General features: G+C 44.5%; 1 protein-coding gene across 2 annotated transcripts in view; it reads left to right on the top strand.

The window, feature by feature from the left end:
* Positions 1-25831, top strand: part of EML5 (EMAP like 5) — a 305038-nt gene that overhangs the window by 123243 nt on the left and 155964 nt on the right. For both annotated transcript variants that reach the window (XM_074956087.1, XM_074956085.1), the window contains exons 10-11: positions 10199-10411; positions 15473-15640. In XM_074956087.1, the coding sequence (XP_074812188.1) occupies positions 10199-10411; positions 15473-15640 (381 nt within the window). The remainder of the gene's footprint in view (positions 1-10198; positions 10412-15472; positions 15641-25831) is intronic.

Genomic DNA, 25831 nt, shown 5'->3' with positions numbered 1-25831 from the left:
GTCTGAGGCATCCTCAGGGAGAGCCCATTATTAGACTGAAGTGTTCTTAATGAGCCATCCACACATAGCTGTGTAGCCTTGATGTAAATCTATTTGTGAGGTGTCACCCAGGAACAAACACATTTGAGATACAAATACATAGCCAATATTCATAACTTTAGATAGAAAAATGATACACGGATTTAATCAGGATAATCCGACTTAAACAGATTCTCTGTTCAGATGCCTCTAGCACTTCTTCCAAAAGAGGTCTGTGACAAGCTCTATCTGGCCTTCCCTGACCCTTCTGCTGGAGGCGCCAGTATCCTGACACCTCTCTGCTCAGGCCAGCCTACCAAAAAAAGTAGTCCTCCAGAGGGAAGGGCCAGGAGGAGACACTGACCAATCAGGAGCCAGCAGGCCCATTAAGAAGGCTTGATCTTGAGAAGAAGGCAGAGTTGAGTGAGACTGGGACACAGGAGGAGCTTCTCAGTATTAGCTCAGAACCTAGGGCCAGGTCATGGTCTTACCTTCAAGTGCTGCAATTAAGTGCTTGCCTTTGAGGTTTTGTTTGTTTATTTTAAGGCTTAGATAGGCAAATTCTGAGTTTATTTTTATTTAACTGTTTAAACAGTGACACTGAGCTGACAGTATAGGCTGCCTAACAGGACTCCAAAACTTGTGGACTAAGGCACGGAGTGCCTGTAGTACCATGTTTGGCCCCACAGAGGGCACTATGGAGCAACCCTGCTTGGCACAACTTGGTACTAGAAGTGGGATTGACTCCTTCTGTCCATGGAGGAGAGCGTATGACTCTGGTTCAGTAGCAGCAGGTTCAGGCAGAGTCCCAGCAACTTTTCCTGGAAGTACAAGAGGAGGCCTGGTGAACTACCCAGTTGCAACAAGCTGTGCTCCTTGAGCTACTGCAGCAGCAGTTCCCAGAGGTTATGCTCAGTGATGAGCTGCTAAAATCTGAAGAACCGGTTCCTTCAGTCGCTCCGGGTCTTTGGCGGCCCTGAGGGACCTGCCGCCAAAGACCCGGCGCGAGTGAAGGACCCGGTGCCAAAGTGCCGCCAAAGACCCGGAGCGCCACCAGGTGAGTAAAAAGGGATTCTCAAGGGGAGCCTTCCCAGCCAAGAGCTCAGGCTGGCTGGACAGGACGGTCCTGCGGGCCAGAGTTTGCCCAGCCCTTTAACAACCGGTTCTATACCGGCTTCTAAACTTAACAACCAGTTTGCGCAAACCGGTGCGAACCAGCTCCAGCTCACCAGTGGCTATGCTCAAGCGGAAAAATGGCCAGTCCTATTCCGAAGTGATGCTGTCGGGGCCAGGCACAGCCCTTTGCAGATTGGAACCCACTGATAATCCTGAGATGTACCTTGTAACATTTGAGTAGATGTCTCTTGCCCATCAGTTGGAAGAGACTAACTGAGTTGCGTGATTAGCTCCTTTTGTTTCTGGGGAAGCTCAGTTGGCTTACTGGGCCTCAGGTGATGAAGCTGCAAAGTAGTACGATACCGTGAAAGTCACCATTCTCATCCCCTGGGGGTATCACTAGAGATTTACTGGTGCCAGTTCCAGACAGAAACTTTCTCACTTGGGGCATGATCTCCTAGGTTGTGCCCCAGCAGCTAAAGAATTGGCCCACCCACTGGCTTTGTTCTCCATCCGAGATCATAGAGTCTGTGTTGTTCAAACAGTATCTACAGGTTTTGCTGGCTACCATTCAAACCTGGGTACACCAACACAACCCAGCATACTGACAGCTGCCGTCCAACTCAGGGGACTTTATGTCAGAAAGTTGGCCTGTCCAATGTGAGTGACCTAGGCCTAGTGAAGACTGACGCCAACCTCCTGAGGAATCAACCTGGGGCAGCAGGGCTGGGAGCTCCTGGAGTAGTCCCAGAATGAGGGGTACCCACCCGATAGACCCCCGAAGGCATCCGGCAACTACTGCAAGGGCTGTCAGAGGGGGAGAGCATGGAGTCATTCCCTGGAGCAGGCTAAGGTGCTTTCTGTTATCAAATGGTCATCTATTTCTGCTGCGGGAAGCTGGGATGTGTCAGCTGCTTGTGCTCCCTCAGGGAGTGTGATTTCACGGACTGTGGCTTGCAGAGTTCTGGGATCTCTTTGGCAGAACAGACTAGAACTGTTGCTGAGCATTTGTAGCTCCAGTAGTCCTAGGGGGCCAAACAGTGTTGGGGCTAATAAATTTAGGGTGCTCCCAACCCCTAATCTGGGAGACCCTACGGGATCCTGGATAGCTACAGAAGGATGACCTGGTGCACATGAACAGTGTCCAGGGGGACTCTTATTCCTACTCCACAGCCTGGGTACATTGGAATTTAAAAGAGCAAGCTAGAATGCTTTTGGTCAGTGTAACTCCCAATTTGTCATGGGAAGTAATAATTGGGAAGGACTGGCAACACTACTATCTCGCTGCTCAGTGAGACCAGACCGATTTCTGATTGTGGGCTCCAACCTCTGTGATGACTAGCCGGGAAGTCTTGGTTGCAAACAGCTCTGGCAGCTAACAAGTCAGCTGATAGCTCAACAGGACTGCCTCAGGATAGCCCTCTTCCCAAGCCTGCTGGCAGCTCAACAAGACCACTTTGGAATAACCCTTTTCTGGATATTGACCTAATGTTAGACAGGTTCTTTCATTTGGTCCAGGAACAATGAGGAGTTGACACCATTAGCGAGATGTACACCCTGGTTGCAGTGGTTAATGGAACCATCACTAATGAGGCTCAGGCCTCCCAGTTTCCCCAATTTGATTTGCAAAATGACTTACTCTCTACAGAGGAGAACAGCACCTCGATGGGTGACTTACTTCACCAGCTCCTGGTGTCTCAAAACATTCAGAAAGAAATACTATGGCTGGCGCATGTAGTTCTCTTCATTGTTCCTTGGGCAGAGATATAACCCTCGAGAGGGTGCTGGCCAGATATTTTGGCCACAGATCTACCAATAAGTGGTGAGCTTTTGTGTGTGCCTTACCCTGAGTGCTGACAGTAGCATCTAAAGGAAACCTCTGGGCTCTCTTAATCCTCTTACCTCTCGTAAGTATGCCATTTGAGTGGGTAGGGATGGACATATTGGGGCATTTGGAAAAAAGTGCAAGGGATCAACAATAGCTCCTGATCATAGTGGATTATGCAGCCTGTTACCCAGAGGTTGTTCCCTTCTTCTCAATTACTGCCAAAGCCATAGCCATAGCGTTTGTCTTTATTTTCACTCAAGACTCTTAAGCAAATGCTAAAAAAGTTTGTGAAGATGGACTACAGGGATTGGAAACAGCTGCTTCCCTATCTCCTCTTTGCAGTATGAGAGGTTCCCCAGGCCTCAACAGGCTTCTCACTCTTTTAACTCTTACATGGCCAATGGCCTCAACGAATCTTGGGTTTCCTTAAAGAGCAGCTGTCATGCTCTCAAACATGTGTTTCAGTATATCCTACTAATGTGTGAGTATCTTAAATGGCTGGGACAACTTGCGAAGGAGAATCTCCTATGGGCACAAAAAACCCAGGCCCAGCAGTATAGTAAAGGTGTCTAGGAGAGGATTTTTCAGCCTAGGAGACCGCATGCTTCTGCTCCTCCCCAACGTGGAGAGCAAACTCCTGGCCAAATGGTTGTACCCATATGAGGTTGTCCACTGAGTCTGAGAGGTGAGTTATAAATTTCAATATTTGGACAAAAAGAAACACCAGATCTACCATGTAAATATGTTAAAACCCTGGTGGGCTCAGGAAAACATACTTATAGATCTTAGGGAACTCCCTGAGGATCTGAGCCCTTAGACACAAGAAACAGACAGCCTTGAGGATGTGCTAGTAGCTTAAACTCTTACCCCTAACTTGACACTGGCAAGCAAGGAATTTGTTGACATGGTTTCCTCCATTCAACTAGGTCATCAAATGCTGAATTCTGACAAACCCAGAGGTAAAAGTAGAACATGGAACTTATCATATTCCTGAGTAACTCCATGGAATCATACACTGGGAAGTATGAGCCATGTTAGATCTTGGCATCTTTGAGGAGTCCAAAAGCTCCTAGTGTAGCCTGGTAATGCTGGTTCCCAAACCAGATGGCACCACGCAATTTTGTATGGACTTCAGGAGGCGTAATACAGTGTCCCAATTTGATGTTTACTCAGTGCAGTGTGTCAAACTCCTCAACATTTATTTTTAGTACAAATTGGCAGTCTGCATGTGGTACACATGGCCTCTGTGCCGAAGTAATAAAAAAGGTAAGATTAACTTCGAATTCAGTAAAATGTAAGTTTGGGATGCAGGAAATTTGGTACCTGGAGTATCTAATGGGGAATGGCCAGATTTAACCCCTGCAAGATAAGACAGAGGTCTTAAGAAGGACACCGGTACCCAGACCAACAAACAGGTATGGGCTTTCCTGAATCTGGCCAGGTATTATCATAGGTCCGTACCTCTTTTCACAATCCTTGCTTTCACAATCCATTGACAGGCCTCAAGAAGGCCACTGCACCCGGAACAGTCCAATGGACAACTGAATGTGACAAGACCTTTACAAAGATAAAAACTATCCTGTGCCAACATCCTGAACTCTGGTGTCCCAACTTCTTACTCCATTCTTAGTGCAAATGGTTGATTCCTCACATGGTCTGGGAGCAGTACAGGTGCAAAATTTCAGGCTATGGAACATCTTATACTGTAAAAAAGTTGAAAACTGGAGTCGCAAGAAATTAGATACGCCACCAGTGAGAGAGAGTGCCTGACCATCAAATGGGCTATAGGGGTAATGTGTCATTATCTTTTAGGGGCTTCCTTTTACCTAATAATAGACCATGAACCCATTAAATGGTTGAAGGAAATGAAGAACAGTAATCCTCACATTATTTTAGGGTGTTTGCCTTTCATATACAACCCCAACCTCATTCACAGGACCAACTTCTTTTCCCAGGATGATGGGGTTATTGCAGAAGGGGGAGATAGAGCTCTCAGGCCCATTCTGTGTGAGAAAATGTGTGACAGGGTCTGTCCAGGCTTTGTCTGCTACCTGCTGGAGGTGTCAGTGCCCTGACCACCTCACGCCCCGGCTGAGGCAATGCTACCAAAAAGACTTAGTCCTCCAAAGGCGTGGAAGGCCCAAGAGGAGATACTGACCAATCGGGAGCCAGCAGGCCAGTTAAGGAGGCTTGCCTTCTTCTCAGGGGTAAAGCTGGCTGAGATTGGAACACAGGAGGAGCTTCTCAGTGCTAGCTCAGAACCCAGGGTCAGGTCAGGGCCTTGACTTCAAGCGCTGCAACTAAGGACTTGCCTTTTAAGATTTTGTTTGTTTATTTAAAGACTCAGATGGCCAAATTCAGTGTTTATTTTTGTTTAACTGTTTAGAGGCTGATGCTAAGATTACGGCATGGGCTGCCCTGCTTCAAGCAGGCAGCCTAAAGTTGTGCACTAAGGCAGGGGAACCTGCAGTATCATGCATGTTAAGGAGCAGTCCCATGAGCCACAGGGCATATTGTCCCTTCAGTACGGTCAAGTCCTTCACTCTAATCTGAACAGTCTTCACCTGACCTTTTGGCTATTGAATGGCTAGACCATACAGCAAAGAACTGTTATTTAGCTGCACAAAACATTTTGTTGAACAGTGGGAAACCATCTATTATGAGTACTTACCTGTGTAAGTGGAAACATTTTTTGTGTTGGGCTGAGACTCATAACTTGCTTCCCTGAGCTACAAAGATATAGGATATTTTATAATACCGACTTCATTTTAAGGTATCATGATTTTCTATTAGCTCACTAAACGTGTAATCTCTGCTGTCCATGCTCCTATTCAATAGTTACAATACAGGTAAGTAACCATCTTTTTTTACGTTTGAATGCTCTCTTTTACCAGGGTTTTATGAGCTTGTGTTAAATAGCTGCATACTTTTTGTGCTTGAAAAGATCAAGAGCTCCCGTATCAGCAGATTCATACATTTTTTTAGAACTAGACTTTTGCAACCCTACTGATGAAGTTAACTTATATGAGCTTTTGCAATAAGTAATTTGTATCTATTTAAAACCATCAGAATGCAAATAAAATCTGGAAATATAAGACTGGGTAATTATCTAGTGAACTGAAGTTTTGGAAAAAGAATACTTTGATACAGAGATACAACTATTAGTCTGGGAGCATAATGTAGTAAAATCTCATTCCATGGGCAAGTTAGTGATTAAAAGGTAAGGGAAGTGTCATTTGTTTTGTAAAATTTACAGAATCATAATTTCAGTGGTATCACCCTCTGGATTAGGGCAGAGGGACTCCCCCACACCTCAGCTACCAGCTCCAGGTCTCCTCTAGTTCATGGAAATTTTGATAATACAATGTCATAAAAAATTAGTTGAATTAGGTATATATTAGAATCTGGAATATATTAGCTGGAAATAGAAAAGGAATATGAGTGACCCTTGAAGCTAAGGTAAATATGGAAATTGATCCTATAAACAAGTCTTACTTTGCAAAACTATACAAAAATTACAATAATATTTAGGTGAGCAATCAACGACCAATGACAAAAGTATAATTGTAAACTTCAAGATAGGTGAACATTAAAGAAAGAAAATTAATATTTTAAGATACAGTTTTCAGCTCTAAAATGTAGTATAACCCCATTATTGGAAATGTTTTGGCAATATCAAAAACACGCAAATAATCAGCAGAGTTAGTGGGTGAGGTATTTCGCACCATGGAGACATAATGAAATTACACACAAAAATCTGTGTTAAATAAATTTTAAGGTTGCAAATTCAAGCACTCAAAAGTTAGGTCTGGAAATCCCATGCTTCAGGGTTTAATTTGGCCCCCTTGTTGTGTATGCATTATGATACAGTCTTTTAATTATATGATCATATAATATATTTTTCCACAAGATCCCTGCTTCATTCAGTGCACAAAATGGACAGTGCTCACTGAATACATAGCTATTCAGGATTTCTGTTTATCTTCCTGTTTATCTTCCTTCAGTGTGTAGCCATATATCTTATTTACTGCACACCGACAGTTGGAGTTGCATGCAAAGTGTGGTTGGATCTACTGATAAATGAAGCTCTTGCACCACACAAAACAAAAATACAAAAGAGATTTTGTGAGGCAATTACCTCCCGTGTCAACCTCCTTCAGTCAAAATACGCAAGAAAGAAATTGTCATCTGAATAAGAAGAAATTGCAAGGCTGTGGTTGCTCAACAAAAATCCCAACTTTCTGCCACATTTCCTTTCATTTAAAGTAGAAGAAACTCTGTATCCAAAATCAATGTTTTCCTCTGCCATGGTTCAGCAATTTTGACTCCAGCAGCCTGCTCATTATGCGACAGCCATACTCTGGTCTCCAGCAGCCTTGGTTATTGCTAACCAAGTGACCCCAACACATCCCCAGTCCTGAATTTTCCCAAAACCATCTGCCCTGAAATGTCCAGCTCTCTCCAGGAATGTTCAAAGGAGTAATAAGGCCTGTTGCTCCTTTAAAGAGACAAAAGCACCATAGAGTTAATAATCACTTCAAGTTGAACGCAGTACTTGGTTAATTTAGAATAAAAGTAAAGCAAGTTTATTTAATCAAAAATAGAGTTTTTAAGTGAGTTCAAGCACAAAGGACAAAGACAAATTGGTTGCAAGCAAATAAAAGTAAAATACACTTTTTAGTGGCTAAGACTTAACTCAACAATCTACAGTCTTGGGTTCAAGGTAGATTTCTTACCAATCTTTTTCTTTCCATCCGTGGCTGACTTTCTCTAAGTCAGGACCTTCTATAGAAGTACAAGGGGCTGTAGGTGAAAAATCTTTGCCTACGTAGGTTTTTCACTTATATTTGATTCCCACAGATTTCAGCTCCCTTGGTTGAAGGATCCATCTTGCTCAGGTTTCAAGAACTCTGGCCCCTTGTGCTGTCCACTGATGGATTCCAAGATAGCCTCTTCTCTCTCCTTATATCTTCCAAAACTCACTGTTTTGTCCCCAGACTCAGGATGACCTCATGCTTTTCTTCCCTTCCTGTGGACTTCTCATTGCCCTGCTGATTTGTCTGTCAATGGGGCTTAAACAGCTTTCGGTCATATCTTCCTTAATTTCATTGGAGACAGGTATATAACTGCCTTCCCTTCTGTCTGGCAGAAAACCTGTTTCTCTCCCTTTGTTTGGTCACTGACTTTAAAGCATAATATTGAGTATCCATAATTCCTCATACAGTATTACTATGTATGTTTCACAATTATATTAATCACCAGTATGTCATTAGCTTTCATAAAAGATCATACTTGATACACTTCTATAATACAGTAGTATTGTATACTATCAGGTGATTCAATTACTTACCGTAGGAGGTTCAGACCCCGCAAGAGGCTATTTCCCCCATTTGCTAGGTTGATGACTCTGTTTAGTTTGAATGTAAATATACCTTCATTGTCTCTGCCTGAGGACCAGGCTGGTCAAGCAAACAAATACCCTTTCCTTTGTCTAGGGCAGACTGTGCTTATGCACAAGGACTCCTCGGAGACTAACAAATTTATTTGGGCATAAGGTGCCACAAGGACTCCTCGTTGTTTTTGCTGACACAGACTAACATGACTACCACTCTGAAACCTGTGCTTATGCATTGTTTCTCAAACACATTTTCAGAACGTAATTCTAGCACATACCTTATTTGTGCACATCCCATACATATATCACACAAGAATATTAATGATCAGTGAGATATTAGTTTTCCAGTGATATATTGCATTCCACCTTTTGGGTGTATATCATGAAAACAATGGGTTAGGTGTAGTGAGTATGTCAGGCCTGAGGAGTTGCTGACACAAAGTAGTGAACCACCAATGGGCCTCTGTATTACAACTGGCAGATCGCAACTCTGCATGTTTCTGATTGCTTAACACTTCATTCTTACGACTCTGGGGTATTATCATTTTCAGGTAATCAATTTTTTTTTTACTTTTGTATATATGATATTGAAAAATTAAATGAGTCATGACATATATAACTTCCTTAAGAAAGTTCCAAACCAAAAAGTATACAGATCTTCCAATGTTCAGTATTGTAATTACATATATTAGTATTACAGCCACTGCAATTTTTTTTTATTTGTACAACCCTAAATTAATCTCCTAATCTACTGTTTTATGTAACCACAATTCGAATATGTAACTGAAACTAAATGTAATGTGGTGTGCATTAAATAAACACTTTTAAAAATAGAAAATTCCATAAACTGGGACTAACTAGTTCTTCCTGGAGTGGTAAAAACCATGATTTACCTGGTAAAAACCATGATTTACCTGGTAAAAACCACCTCTGGTAAATACCATGCTATCCTTGCCCATAACATGGCCTTCCACAACTTGTCCCTGTTTCCCCCTGCTCCTGTACCCCCATAGCCTGTCCCTGCTCTGTCCATTCCAGCCCACCCCGTCCTCCTCCTCTCCCTCTTCACTACTTTGCATTTAAGCATGTCAGTCTGCTTTTCCTTCTTCTGCCTGGGCACCAGAAGGGGGGCATTGAGAGAACAGAAGTCTGCCTGTTCTCAGTTGTGGTGCCTGGCACCATAGTGGCCCTAGCTATGTCTGCAGCTCTGGGATGGTGCATTCTCAGTCCAGTCAGCATATAAGAGCTATGTGTGGATGGAGCATGCGCAATGCAGGTGGAATCATTGGAGCATGTTACCAACTTCTAACAAATCTGTATAAACTGAGGTTTTTCAGAGATGTGTAATTTGGCCATATTTGGGTAGATTTTCAAGTTCCTGCTCAAAATCATGGAGGTTCTAGGGTTTCTCATTGAAAAGTTTGTAAGGGTTTTTTTAACAGGGGCCAAACAACATATTTTCCCCTACCTTTGTTCTTGGAAATGGCTGAACCATGTTTGCTGAACCTTTAAAAACAAAACAAAACAAACAAACAAAAAGACCAGCCTAAGGCAGATACTTGCTATGAAAAATTTCAGCCAAAAAGTTTGGCAAAATTTTATATGCAATTGAAAACTAGATCTTATAATAGAAAGCATTAAGCAATGTTGACTATAGACGTTGCCATCAGTGCTGCCTCTAATAAAAAGAATGTTTGAAAAAGATAGTTTTACTGTACAATTTTCAACTCAGTCTGAGCTGTATCTGAGTTCTGGTCATTTTTTGATCATTTTAGCTCCAAATTTATTAAAGGAAAAGCATGAGTGAATTATTAAAAATAAGCCTTTGTATTTATTTTTAGGTGGAAAAGAAGTAACAAATAAAGAAGAATTAAAAGGCGTCCAATGGGCTTCATGGACATGTGTTTATGGCCTTGAAGTTAACGGAATCTGGCCCAAATATTCAGATATCAATGATATCAATTCTGTAGATGGAAATTTTAATGGTCAAGTTTTGGTTACAGCTGATGACTATGGAATAGTAAAACTATTCCGGTATCCTTGTTTAAGAAAAGGTAATATCTTTGTTTGACTTAAATTATTAATGAATATTTATAAAGGTTTGGGGAAAGTAGAAAGGTCTTAAGAGTTATGTAAATGGCAAAGCTTTAGTCTTAGAATGATAAAGTACAAATATGGAAAATAGTAATGGTTTGATTAAATGAACCATGTAATAGTGACTTACAGAGTCTATGATCTATGTTTTTGTGTGTGCTTTGGATAAGATAGTGATTTATATCACAACAGGTTCTATGTGGCAGTAGTACACAGTTTCTAGAAATTTCAGTAGAAGAACAAATGCACTGTGGGCATTCCTTTATAATTATGTTTGTTTTATCATGATTGCTGATCTGTGTCATGTTTCATGCTATGGACGAAATTGTGTAATTAGGGAAAGTAAGAATAAAAGAACTTTGTGCAAAGAATCTCTGAGGGCTCTAGAAAAGTGACCAATTCACCCCCACACATGCACTCAGTGAGGCACAGTATCAGCACACCTGATCCCATGAGCTGCAGAAGTGTCTGCTGTGGTCACACTCCATTCATATGCAGATCTAGGTCAGTGGATATTGGTCATTTTTATTCCAAGTAGGCATTCCCCATTCTGTAGTGCTTGGTGGCAGACTGGATCATTAGCTCTGGGTTAGGGGCTAGAACTATCCTTCAGGAGGAACTCCAAGAGTTCTTCACCTCCAAACTTGCACAGGCAGTAGACCTTCGGTCTGCCCTTGGCCCTCACAGGGAACCTCCTTGCCCCAGGATGAAGCCTAGATAACAGATACATTTTCCCCAGAGCCATTTTGGAGCCATTTTTCCCAAAGAAACCTTAAACAGATAGTGTCCATTTACTAAGTACAAGTCCTAGGGCTTCTGAGCATAAAAGCAGTGCCAATAGAGGGACAGTTCCTTGTGAAAGGAAGGAAAAGCCCCAGTTAAATTCTTGATCAATTGGTTCATCAGCCCTCACAGAGAGAGCGCCGATCACAACACATCATTCGTCTTCTAGCCAGTTCTTCAGCCAACCTCTGGCCAGGCTGTCAGCTGCACTGGACATCCGATTGGCATAGTACTGTGGCCTAGAACCCCTGAGCGATTTGCCAGCCTCAGCCTCCCAAGTAGCTAAGATTATGGGCGTCCGCCACAGCACCCAATGTCCCAGTTAAATTATCCAAATGAAAGTTCATAACTTCGGCTTCTTTCTGGTTTTAATCCTAGAAGTTCCTCTATATTGCCACCTTGTCTGACGAAGGGGAATTGTCTGATTCTGATTGTGTGACCCTGGAAGAGGAGCCTCAGCAGAGGTTATTCCCTCTTCACCTCTTCACTGTCATGCTAAGAAAAGTTCTAGCAGCCCTGGAGATGCTGCTGGATCAACCCCAGAGCAGGGCCCATTTGTAAAATCCAGGGAGTGTCTCAGAAGTATTTCCTAGCTAGCACAAATCAGGAGCTTTGTGTTCCTCTACATCCTGCTTCTGAGCACTTGATTAAGGCAGAGTGGGAGTTTACTATCAAGGAGAAGTTTCTTAGCTGGCAAACATAAAAATTATAAACACCCCAAAAGACAAAAAGGATTTTGGCAGTCTTGCCAAAGTTGATGCAGCCTCAACCTGAGTCATAGACTCTGGCTGACAGCCAACAGTTTAATCTTCCTCCAAGCACTAGGGAAAGAGGGACATACACAGTACAGATTGTCAAACATTGACATTCGCAGAAAGAAATTTCGCATATAAGGCTCAGTTTTCCAATGCCTTCCACTGCCAAGAATGCCTCAGATATTAAAAAGGTGCGAGCTCTTTTTGTGGCCTTGTATATACTGTCATGTCATCTGTTTCCAGCTGCTTCAGGTCCTGCTATTCCTTATTCTGAGCAGCTGACCCCTGTTCAGCCAGGACTAAGCATCAGGGAATATGGGGTTAAGTAATTCAGAACTCCTTCCTTAGGGGAAATGGGCCTCCCCTTCCCTCTCCCTCTCTTCCAGTGCTCCTACAGAAGGCGATGAAGTAGCTGACTTTCTCATTAGGGAGACATGCAGGGAACATGTCTCCAGGCATTGTAACTGTGGTCTCCCTCATAATGCTCCCTCCCTTTTCCAGCCCTTACCCCTCTCTAAGGGATTTGGGCCAGAAGTCAGCAAAGATGACTTATCTGTTTCACCCGGTTAGGGCACTCAACTGGGATGTGGAAGAGACAGGTACCAGTCCTTGGTCTGAATCAGGGAAAACAGAGACTTGAACATGGGTCTCTCACATCCGTGGTGAGTACTCTAACCAGTAGAGTACTCTAACCCATGTTCTTGGGTGGCTGGGTGGGTGTCTCTTCTTTTTCAACTAAAAACTTCTAAAGGTCTCAGGTTTGTCCTGGTCAGGAATGGGAAAAAATTTGAAATCTCAAAAATTATAATGGGAGTGGAAAACCTTCTCTTGATTGGCTCTACTTCTTGCTCAACCCTACTACTAAGGGTAAGGGAAAATCTCAATGAAATTTCTGAAGCTGAAGCCCAGAGCAAGCTACCTCATACTCTCAACTGAAGTCCCCAAAATGAAGAGTGTGTGTGTATTGTAGAGGGAGAGGGAAATCTTTGCAAACTCATATGTTTAACAAAAAAGAGTTGCTGCTGCTTCACAGTTATTCAGAATGCTCTATTCCAGAAACCATCCAGGTTGAGCAAGAAAAGTGCTCTAAGTCTCAAAGATTTGTTGTATCTTAAAACCTGTGGTGCCATGACCATATGACATAGCCCCTGAAATGCATTTTAGCATTCGAGGAGGTAGAGTCATCGTAATGTTTAAGATTAGCCTGGAGACTAGACTGAATTCTGGTTTTTGAAAGAGCAGAGAAATAATCTCCTATGGTTAAGGCTAAGTTTTTGTCATGCATATTTTTAGTAAAAGTCATGGACAGGTCACAGGCAATAAACAAAAATTCATGGAAGCCCGTGACCTGTCCCTGACTTTCACTTAAAATATCCCTGACAAAAGGGGTAGGAGGGTTCAGCACCCAATGCTGCTGGGGGCTCCTGGGTCCCCCTCCGCTGCGGACCGTGGGAGCTCCAGGGTCCCCTGCCAAGGGGGCTGGGCTGCTGCAGGGTCCCCTCACCCCTAGGCAGCTGGGAGCTTCAGGGTTCCCCCGCTGTTGGCTGCGGCTGGGCAGCTGCGGGGAGTCCCCCCATTGTCCGTGGCGGTTGGGCAGCTGCAGGGGTCCCCCACCCTTGTCGGTGGCTGGACAGCTGCAGGGTCTGCCAGTCCCTCCGCCACGGCTGGGCAGCTGTGGGGGGTCTCCCTGTTGCCCACCTCAGATGGGCAGCTGTGGGGAGTCCCCCCATTGCTCGCCATGGCTGGGCAGCTGTGGGGAATCCCCCCACTAGGGCAGGGGCTGGGAGCTGCGGGGGCAGGGCTGGCTGGGAGCTCCCGTCCCAGGGCAGAAAATGTCACGGAGGCCTATGGAAGTCACGGATTCCGTGACCTTGGTGACATAATTGTAGCCTTAGCTATGGTTAGATCATGTAAGAAATCTGTATCAAAAGGAATCAAATTTTGTTACTACTTTTGAATTTTTTTAGATACTGTAGGATGATTTGTGTCCTTTAATTTATCTATAAAATACACCTTAATGATGTAGGGATACTTGAGAAGCAGATAACTGATCCTAGAGCCCTAGATACATCCTCAGAATCCTCATGTAAATCTGCACTTACTTTACAATCAACTAGTTCTTTAAGGATCACATACCCTTTGATGTTTTTTAATTCAAGCTATAACCAGAGCAGTCCCTTGGGTACGGCGAATTTGGGCAACCGCTCCGGCCTCGCGCTTTGGGGGCCCTGCGGGCCAGTGTGATTGGCTGGTGTCGTCGGTCCCGGAAGTGACGGATTCGTCACTTGGGCCCCAGGCCCCCCTCGGGATGGCCCTGGCTATAACTATGTGACCCACCTAATGGGCTTGAGGACAAACATTAGGCAAGTTCACATAACCGTTTGGGTATTATAGAAATAGAATTTTACCATCCGTTTGTGCCTCTCAACAATGGCATGAATATCTAATGTTATTTTGCCTTATTCCCTTTTGCAAATACAGTTTAAGAAGTCCTTCAGATTTTGTTTTGTTTTCTTTTGATAGCCTTAAGGCATTTGCTAGTTGCTAACTGAGATAATCTAAAAAACCTGTCCTAAGAAGTATTTTCAGAAAATCTAAAAGAAACCAGCTTTCTCCTTCTTTTAAGTAGTTTTGAGCGTGACTAATTAAACAGCAAATTAATTTGCTGAAGAGAAATAATGAGAACGCCTGCAATGAGTTCTGTGAAGCCAATATCCTTTTGACATATATCTGAATTTTGAGTTTGTTATGCAGGATTTGGTAACAGAGCTAACCAGATGTAATAGTAGTGATGAGTATGCATGACAAGAATTGCTTAACGCTCAAAGTTCTTCAATGGGAAAAGTGGGAGCTGGCACTCAAAGCTTTCAGAGAGGGGAACCCAATTAAATATGTGCAAATAAAAATTAAAATGCCACTCTGTGATGGCAGGGAAAGTAAGCAATGGGATCTTGTACAAGGTGAGCAAAGTGATCCTAATGTAGTAAAAAGAAAAGGAGTACTTGTGGCACCTTAGAAATTTGTTAGTCTCTAAGGTGCCACAAGTACTCCTTTTCTTTTTGCGAATACAGACTAACACGGCTGCTACTCTGAAACCTGTCATAATGTAATAAACTTAATGAAAGCCTAGCATGTGTCCCCTTCCTTTCTGCCTCTGCTTTTTCATCTGTTATAAACTGGTGCATGAAAGTAAAATTTTACTATTTGATATGCAGGCAGATTAGAGGCTGGGAATGGTATCATAATTTCGTGACTCTTTATGGATCCATTTTCCTGTTACAAAGCAGAGCAAATGGAATTCTAGTTATCCATATTGGTGGCATCTAGTGAGCAGATTTTTTTTTTTTTATTTAAAGCTTAATGGTTATTTTTTCACACACTGCATAGAAATGTTCCCTGTTTTTTAATCATTGTGCTTTTGAAAGATTTATTCTGAATACACGAAAATGCTTTCTTCCCCTTCTCCCCCTGCCCTTGTTCTAGGAGCAAAGTTTAAAAAATATCTTGGGCATTCAGCTCATGTGACAAATGTCAGATGGTCACATGATCATCAGTGGGTTGTTTCTATTGGTGGAGCTGATCATTCTGTCTTCCAGTGGAAATTTATCCCTGAACGGAAGCTGAAGGATGCTATTCACATAGCACCCCAAGGTGAGAGCTCATAACGTTCTTTTATGTTTAAAAAAGAAGGTAAAAAAGGTTAATATAAGTAGTAACATAGTTTATACGTATTCAGAATTATCTAACCTTATGCATTGATCATCCTTAAAATTTTGCAGTTGCCTGAGGTAGCTAATATCATAACCCCAATATTTGTTGATACTTCCTGTTATAAGTATAGAGAGATTTGGCAAATATACTCATCACTTTCTTCATGCCCAGGTCGTCCTAGGATCTGCTGTTGATCTCCGAGTTGCTCCAGGTCTCAGGAGGGTTTTAAGTCCTGGGCTCCTTGTGGGGGTGGTATTCCACTCAGGGACCTCTGCTTCTGGTGCTTTGTGCCAGTCCAAACCGGCTTTCTGTGGCCTCCTCGGTTTCCCAAAACATCCCGGCTCCGGAGACTTTGTTTTCCTTTCTATTGGCCTTCGCTGTTGCCGTCTCATTTGCTCTCACTGTTCTCGCTGCTATCTCTGCCGCTCTGCTCAACTTAGTTCTCCTTTTCTCATGGCTGGGCAGCTGCTGATTTCTTGTAGAGCCCATGACCTTGGGCTGGGGCCAGTGTCTTATCTTCACACGGAGCTAGCTGAAGGTTTGAGTTAACTCGTTCTCTGTTCTTCTTCTTTCTCCCCCGCTGGCCTCTCGTATTCTGCAAAGGAAACTTCCACTCTCCACTCACACACCTTTGACCCTCCCCAAAATGCTTTGCAATGCTTGCAACAGTGTTAGCCACATACAATGCTGATCTGCCTTTCCCGGAGACTCCCTGAGGGAGGGGGCCATTGGGGTGTGACATTCCCCCCCCTTGACTCCGAATCAACATTTTGTTGTGAGGGGTCACCACTTAGGTTTCCATCCTCCCTCTGACACAGTGACCAGGGTTACTAGTGGCCTTCTACATAAACAGCAATATAACATACCCAAAATTGTTAGGGCAGCAACAATTGCATACACTAGCCAATAATGACTTCTGGCTTCATTAGTAACATAGCATAGCACATCCCCCTGTTGGCATAGATGCCCCACTTGAATGTCTGTGGCAAAGGTAGCTTCCTCCAGATTAAACTTGTGCTGCAAAACTATAAAGGAGGAGGCATCTGTCTGGAATACGGTCAGTTGTTCCCGGGTGTGCATCAAGGGCAGGAAAACATTGGGTGTAATCCATGAAAAATTAAACACAACATAGTTAGAGATATTAACCATACTTTGCAAAACCGCGGGCCAATGCACCGAAATTTTTTTGTGCCTCAGAGTATAACAGCAAATCAAGGGACACCCTGGGATAGGTGGTCCTCCAAACACACGCAGAGGTATTGGTAAACACATGGGCCTTAGTGGGGGCATATCCCGATGCCTCCCCTTCCCAGCAGATGTGTTGACCTATCTCATAAAAGCGACCTGGCATTGCCTTTTCTCTACATATCATTTGAGGGGACTCCATTGGCCACAGCTGCCAAGTGTTGCCCTCTGCAATCCATATGTGCTGATAGAAGATGTAGTCAGCACATACCGCTTAGCCATGTCATTGGTGGGAGCCACCTCCCACACGTCGCGATGGACCACCCAATCCCAGATAATACGTGATGCCACATTCCTAGGATGCTAAGCTACAATTGCCCCCTCTGCCAATGGATAATTGACTTTTTCTTCCACCATGGCCAATTCTGAACAGTGGTAAAATTAACAAAGGAGGACAAAAGCATCAGACACCCGAGGATTCCCATAGATATGTGCCACCATACATACATTGTATCACACTAACAAATTCTGAAGGCCTGAAGCAGCATGAGCGGTCCCACCGCTCCTGTTCAGGGTGTCCCTGGGCGCTCGTTATTACTGCCTTATCCTGTTAACAAAGAAAGAGCGAGAGAAAAAGAACAACATAAATGTGCCTATTGGGGATACTGAGGCACATATAAAAAAACTCCCTAAATTATTAGTCATCCTGTTTCAGCCTTGGCTTTCATCATGGATATTGTTGTTGGCCTGGTTTAGGAGGTTCTAACAACAATATTACATCCTGAGATCAGTAATTGCTATTGTTTGCCAAAGGGATTCCCATTCCACTTCCACTCCAGGCCACCACAGGAGGAACAGGGTTTGTCCCAATGGGATCCAGGGGAGGCTTGGGGCCACCCACCAGGTATTTTGCTGTGGTCCTGCTGTGTCTATCCGGCCTATGCACTGTCTCCAAGGCACCTCCCCTCCAGCCTCGCACCACACGGTGGCTCGGGCCCCATCAGTAGCTCGAGCCAGGGAGAGCCTTTGGAGGTATCTTCCCTGCTAATAATTACGATCATCCTGAGAATCCCATGGCCAGCTGGAAACCCAGATGTTCCAGGCAGATGGCTGGTCCACAACCAAGGCCCACAATGCCATGTCCAGAAACCTAGGGAGAAATATGTTTTGAATTGATTGGCATGCACCCATTTTAATTTACCGGGTAGCTGTAGCTGGTACACTAATAGGGAGATGCGTTTCACAATGGAGTACGGACCCACCCACTTAATGTCCAGGGTGTGGGCTGCTTTCCCCAGTTTTTGCAACATTACCTTGTCTTTAATTTGCCATCTCCAGATATCTTTAATGACGATCCCCTTTGTCAGGTTCCTTCCCCACTCTGAACTCTAGGGTACAGATGTGGGGACCCGCATGAAAGACCCCCTAATCTTACTCTTACCAGCTTAGGTTAAAAACTTCCCCAAGGTACAAACTTTGCCTTGTCCTTGAACAGTATGCTGCCACCACTAAGCGTTTTAAACAAAGAACAGGGAAAGCCACCACTTGGAAACATCTTCCCCCCAAAATATCCCCCCAAGCCCTACACACCCACTTTCCTGGGGAGGCTTGAGAATAATATCCTAACCAACTGGTTACAAAATCATCAAAGACCCAAACCCCTGGATCTTGGAACAATGGAAAAATCAGTCAGGTTCTTAAAAGAAGGATTTTATTTAAAAAGAAAAGAAAAGAAAGGTAAAAATCATCTCTGTAAAATCAGGATGGAAAATACTTTGCAGGGTATTCAGATTCAAAACACAGAGGATCTTCCTCTGGGCAAAACCTTAAAGTTACAGAAAACAGGAATAAACCTCCCTCTTAACACAGGGAAACTTCCCATAAAACAAAAGATAAACTAATCCGCCTTGCCTGGCTTACTTATACTGGTTGCAATATTGGAGACTTGGATTAGGATGGGTTGCAGAGGATGGATTTCTGTCTGGCCTCTCTCAGTCCCAAGAGAGAACAACCACGTAAACAAAGAGCTCAAACAAAAAGCCTCCCCCCACCCCAAGATTTGAAAGTATCTTGTCCCCTTATTGGTCCGTTGGGTCAGGTGCCAGCCAGGTTAGCTGAGCGTCTTAACCCTTTAGAGGTAACAGGATGTTGCCTCTGGCCAGGAGGGATTTCATAGCACTGTATACAGAAAGGTGGTTACCCTTCCCTTTATATATGACACCCTTACACTTGGCCTTTTCCTTATCTAAAGCGGCCTCTACAGCTTCATGGTTTTCAGATAGCTCCTTCCTCAACTGGGCAAAGCTGAGTCTTTTTTGGTTGTGGTAAACCGTAAATGTGATTATTGGTAAACACAGTACTTACATTACATTTACATTTGTCAACCAGCGGATTGCTAACACTTCCGTCCTCCCAAAACACTTCTTCCCAGGAATTAACACATACACATTGCCCATTATACAGTACTTTGGTCTCATTATCCAATTCATCCCACATACAGGATCCTAGTGAAATGTCTTTACTACAGGGCTCTGGAGCAACAGGTAAGGACAGGCATACCCACTTTTGAGGAGTCCGCTCGGTACAACCTCTGGTGTCCAATTGCTTCCCTCCCTCCCCAGCCCACAGGCTCGAGGTCCAGGGTAGCCAGAAGGATCCCATGTGCAATATGGGGAGTGGGCTAACTTTCCATATCTTGGCCTCCAGAGCCTGTTGGTGTGCGATTTTAACAACAATTTCTCCCAATTAAAAGGTCTGGCCTTACTATGCTAAAAACATACTGCATCCATTTGTACTGACAAGTATCAAACAGCGATTTTTTATTTATTTATTTATTTTTTGCTTTAGCACGTGTGTCAAAACCTTAGTATTTCCTGATATTACCCAAAACATTTCGTTTTCCAAGGTGAACAAAGCAAATATCTGCATTTCAGTACATCCCATAGCTATAGCAGTATGTTTTTTTTTTTTTTTATTTCCATTTGTTTCTGTATTCGGCTGTCCTGTAGCTGGGACAGGGAGCTTAATTTATTCTTAACCTCCTCCATGTCTACAGTATTTATAATCCCTGCTCCAAAACCAGTTTCTCCTAATATGATGTCTGCTGCCTGAGGATGTTTCCTTGCAGCATTTGATACACAACAGTGCTAGCAGCAAGACAAACAACACAAGACAAAACATAGAACACAATTTCTATTGTGACAGTAGCTTCATGGTATTCTGGGTTGCTTTTCAGCTGGTATCAGCTTTTCCTGTTCTGCAGGACAAAAAACCCCATATTTCTACCCCTTTGGGGGTGGCAGATTATTGCTTAAAATATTCCTTTCTTTTACAAATATCCTTGCTGATTGCAGGAAAGACAGAGGAATTACGTCCATATTTTCTCGTTTGTTCTATAGGCAGGCCAGGTTTCAATGGCTTCTACTTTTATCAGTTAGGTAATTTCCATTAACACAGACGCTTTCTGGCTTGCTTTTGGATTCAAAGCCATTAGCAGCTCAGAGACTGTCTTAAAAGGGACACAATCAACTTTCACCAGAGTTTTGATTACTTTTAACTCCTGCTTCCAAAACACACATTTAAAAAGGAAAACACAACCTATTGTAGTATATTTTTGCATTTCTTTTGCCCCTTTTACAATATACACTGGGGAAAATGCACATTCCTCACATAATTTAATTTCCATAACATTAGCCATATCAATTTTTTCATAAGGTATAACTGTTTCTTTTGTGCTCACGGAATTTTTATGTACCCTTAGCAAAGTGACAGGTTGATTACCCAGAGCCACCTCAGCTCAGTGTGGGGCAATGTCTTTCTCTCTTTTACTACAGCTCTTATCTGCTATTTTGTTACCAAAAAACAAATTCAAAATCTTTTCCCATTCTCCTGGCTTTCACTGCCCTACTGCAGCCACGACTTTGGTCTTTAAGGTCCAATATAACCCCTTATATTTTTTTAGCAAATTTGACTAAATTGTCCATAGTCAAATGATTTAAATCAGATTGTCTCTTTGCCTGGATTATTTACAGACATTCCTTTGGAAAAGGGCCCATTTTTCCTTCAGAGTGGCTGCAAAGAAACCAAGAATTTTCTTTTAACACTTTTCCTTTTTAACACTTTTACAGCGTTTAATTGCTTAACTCTGCAGAGGCTGGAGAGAATTAACCTCTCACTCTCTTTCCTTAAATCACTTGCTTATCTCCCAAAATGACACCTTCATCAACTCAGATTTTACCATTCCAAGTACTGTTTCAGGGATCTGAATTTCCCGTGCCTGTACTTTCTGCTTTCCTTATTCCAATTTCTTCATCTGTTGCCTTCCTGCTTGTCTGGGCCCGATCCTTTTTTTCTCACTGCACCATCCCCTTTCCATGGGCACAGGCTTCGTTTCATTACCAATTTAGCAAGGAAGGTGGGCTCCTTAATTAGCCCCCACCCTTCCTGGTCCCTTTCCTCTTCATAATCACCCCACGGGGTGCTCTCCTCATAGTTGGGAGTACCGTGCATACAACCTTCTCCTCCTTTACCTGCTGGACCTCTCCTCGGTCTTAATGAGGGCTGCTATAGGGGTGCAACAAGGTTCCGCCTGAAATTGAGGATCCTCACAAAGGGAGAGCTCAAAGCCCTCACAGGGGTCACCGAAATCATCCCCGGTGAGGCTTGCCATGTGGACTGAATGTATGGCCAACTGACGTTTTAACTGTACAATTTTCTTTTCATGGTGAGCACACTGCCGTTGTGGCGGATGCTGAGCACGAATGGTCAAATCTTTGACAAGCCCCTGAAGGACCGGTACTTGCTTAGCCAGTGCTTCCAGACAGGTGCGTTCTTCCTGTTCCACCTGGAAGTTCTGTCTCAAGGCCTGCAACTTGTCCTGGGCATAGGCTTGGGTTGCTGCCTGGTTAGTAATTTGCACTTCCAATTGCTCAATTTCCACCAGCTGTCGGGTGCACACTGCTTCCCTTTTCCCCAACTCTTCTTTCTGTCCGACAACGTTTGATACCACATGGCTGCTGCAGTCCATATTAACCCCACAGCTGCCCCTTTTACCCTTCTGCGTTTCATACTCGGCATATAGGTCTAACAAATCCTGCCAAGTCTGCACTCTTTTCTGAAGCTCCGCCACAGAACCCCAGGGATTGTATCCCACCTTGGTGAGAGCCCTCTCCAGCCAGGAGAGGTGCTCACCCCCCTTTGAAAGAGGCAGCAGGGTCCCATCCCTCTTTGCTGCCTCCCCCATGGCTTGGGCATCAGGTCCACCTGCCTCCTGAGACGCCAGCTGACCGGGCAGCTGGACTACCTTGTCCGCGCTCCCTAATGTCCATTCGTCTGGCATTGAACCCGCCATTGATGCCATCGCCCACAACTGCGGGACTCCTGAGTCCACAGCTGTACCCTTCTGTTTCCTGAACATGCTCTCACAAACCGTTGGTACCACTCTTAAGGTTTTTTAAATCACTTGAGATTTCACGCTGCTCACGCCGGCACCAGAGCTTACAGTGCTCACCCCCCACACACACTTGGAGTGGCTGGAGGAAGAGACACTAAGCCTCCCTCCGTATGACTCGGTCCGATCTCACCGAGGGTGCATATGCCCCTGCAAGTGTCCCTCTCGGGCAGAGCGAGAAACTCCAAAGCTCTCTTCTGCAAGTGCCCCTCTCGGGCGGAGCAAGAAACTCCAAAGCTCTCCTCTGCAAGTGCCTCTCTCAGCTGGAGCGAGAGACTCCAAAGCTCTCCTCTTTCTACTCAGTCATACTACGACTGGGGGTGTATATGCCAGGGATTGTCCTTGTCAGTTGGCGCGAGGATCTCTAAGTCCTCCTCTTGCCCGGTACTTCTACGACCGGGGGTAGACCCACCTCCACCCTTCCCCTGCCAACCGGGGTGGAGAGAGGAATGCTAAACCTCCCTCTGGTTCTCTGTCATGCTATGACTGAGGGTGGGGCTCACCTTTAATCATAAAATCCCCAACATGCAATATCAACAGTGCTAGACAGAGCAAACATGAAATACCAATGGCAAAGCAGTTGGTGCGTGCCGCAGGGCTCCCCCCCCTCCGCAGTTCTCCACCAAAACGGTGACAGATTTTCGTTATCAATCTGCCTGGGATGTCAGTTGATCAGGCTGATGCCGCAGGATCTTTGGGGAGGAGGTACAGAACACATCAAGTGTCTAAGTTTTAAAGCTTTATTGATAAAATAATAAAATAACAGCAGAGTGTGCTGGGAACGTTCCCACGTCACTCAGGGGAAGAAAGAAAGCGTTAGTGCCCCAAGCCCTAACCCACTTTTATACACACGCACTACCCGAGATTGGCCAGGCCTGGGTGTAACATCAGAAGAAGAGGCGGGGGAGGGTGGATGGGAGTGGTGTCCTGGGCCCAGGTCGTCCGAGGATCCACTGTTGATCTCTGAGTTGCTCCAGTCTTGGGCTTCTTGCGGGGGGGATTCCACTGCTTCTGGTGCTCTTTGTGGCACCTCTGCTTCTGGTGCTCTTTGTGGCAGTCCAAACCGGCTTGCTGTGGCCTCCTCAGTTTCCCAAAACATCCCGGCTCCAGAGACTTTGTTTGCCCTTCTATTGGCCTTCGCTGTCGCCATCTCATTTGCTCTCACTGTTCTCGCTGCTATCTCTGCAGCTCTGCTCAACTTAGTTCTCCTCTTCTCACGGCTGGGCAGCTGCTGATTTCTCATCAAGCGCGTGACCTTGGGCCGGGGCCAGCGTCTTATCTTCACACGGAGCTAGCTGAAGGTTTGAGTTAACTTGTTCTTTGTTCTTCTTCTTTCTCCCCCACTGGCCTCTCGTATTCTGCAAAGGAAATTACCACTCTCCACTCTCACACCTTTGACCCTCCCCAAAATGCTTTGCAGTGCTTGCAACAGTGTTAGCCACATACAATGCTGATCTGCTTTTCCCGGAGACTCCCTGAGGGAGGGGGCCATTGGGGTGTGACACTGTAAGTGCAAAGACAATATTGAAGATTTTTAAGCATCACCACTATAAACGTACCAGGATTGTAATAGGGTTGCAAGGTGTCCATTTTTTTATTGGAAAGTCCGGTCGAAAAGGGAGCCTGGTAGTGTCCGGACACTAAAAGCCCGATTACCTGCAGTAACTGGTCACCACCACCGGGGAGGGGGGAGTGAGAAAAAGCCACAGCTTCTGCTGGAGTCTGGAGGAGCAGCAGAGCACTCTGGAATGGCTCTGACAGAGAGAGGTACCAGCGGCTCCCCCATCCTGTGCCGAGCGTGGCTCTCCCTGCCCTGTCCTGCCCCATTCACCTCTCCTCCCCAGAGCATGGTTCTCTGTGCTCTGTCCTGGCCCACTCACCCTTCCACCCCCAGAGTGTGGCTCTCCCTTCCCTGCCATGTCCCAGTCACCCTCCCACCTCTAGAGCGCGTCTCTCCCTCCTCCGTCCTGCCCCACTCACCCCTCCACCCCCAGAATGCAGCTCTTCCTTCCCCGTTCTGAACCACTCACCTCTCCACTCCCGGAGCATGGCTCTTCCTCCCCCATCCTTCCCCACTTACCTCTCCACCCCTGGAACGCAACTCTCCCTTCCCAGCGCTGCCCCACTTATCCCTCCACCCCCAAAGCATGGCTCTCCCTTCCCCGCCCTGCCCCACTCACCTCTCCACCCCCGGAGCCCGGCTCTCCCTTCCCTGCCCTGTCCCGGTCACCCCCTGGAGCCCGGCTCTCTCTCCAGTGTCCTGCCCCAGTCACCCCTCAAGCCCTGCTCAGCTGGCAAGGGGAGGGTAGTGGAGAGAGCAGCAAGTGACAGTGGTGGCGGGGAAGAGGAGCAGGGGCTGGGGCCTCAAGGGGAAGAGGTGGAGCAAGGGGCAGGGCCTGGGGCAGGGCCTGTGCCTCTTAGGAAGAGGCAGAACAGGAGGTGGGAGAGATTCCAGAGCTCAGTGTCCGGTTTTCAGAAATTAGAAAGTTGGCCACTGTATTTGAAAATGAGTTATTTTAGTTACTTGAGGAAATGTGTAATAATATGCTTTCCTTGAGCATGTTATCAGTGACATAAGATTTAAGATTCATCTATTTAATTATTTAAATTCTAAAGCATTAACCCATGTGTTTGAGATTTCTCAATCAAGGCTCTCATTTTTAGAGTTGAAGCAAGCTATGGGCCCTTCAAGTATCCCATCTCTAATTTGCATAATTAGTGTTAAAGATCAGATTTAGGTCTCAATCCTGCAAAGACACAAGTGCTTAACTTTACTCACAGTCCATAAAGTAAAACATGCGCCTAAGTCCTTGTGGGACTGAAGCTTTATTTATCTATGTCAACATTAATGCACAATATCAATGACTTTTATTTAACCGTTTTACGAGGGGTTTCTTTATATATCTATAAACTAGACTAAATGGGACACGTCGAGAATTGAGTTGCAGTCTTGAGACGAGAACTTTTTTGTCCCAAAAGCATGTTTGTTTAATTATTTTGCAAACAAATATAATATGGTATTGTATATAGTGTGTGATCTTGATACAAATCATGAATTTCCAAAAAATCATTCTTTTAATTAAATCAGGCTTTTATTTAAATTGCCTTGTTTTAATTCATTCTTACGTTGTAGTGGTATGTGGAAAAAGTGGATGTTTTGTACTTATTCTTTTAATTAGAATTTCGTAATTGTTTAGTAACATTGGTTTTTGAGAATATTCTGTAAAGTTTTAGATCTAGCTGATCTCATTCCCACTTCTTATTGCGCAGGGCATATACAGAGGACAGTCTTCTCTGTCTCTCTCTCCCGACCCGTTCATAGACCTGTCAGTTAATCTTCTAATAAATATTTTACAGTTCATTGTCCGAATCCACAAACTGTTATGCCCATGCTTATCATTACATATGTGAGTAGTCCCATTAAAGTCATTATAAGAGTATCTTAATTTTAAAGAGTTTTTGTTTTAAATTTTCAAAAGTTACTAATGATTTGGGGC

The sequence above is a fragment of the Natator depressus genome, chromosome 6 (genome assembly GCF_965152275.1).
Source record: "Natator depressus isolate rNatDep1 chromosome 6, rNatDep2.hap1, whole genome shotgun sequence".
Classification (NCBI taxonomy): domain Eukaryota; kingdom Metazoa; phylum Chordata; order Testudines; family Cheloniidae; genus Natator; species Natator depressus.
This window is presented reverse-complemented; position numbering and strand designations above follow the sequence as displayed.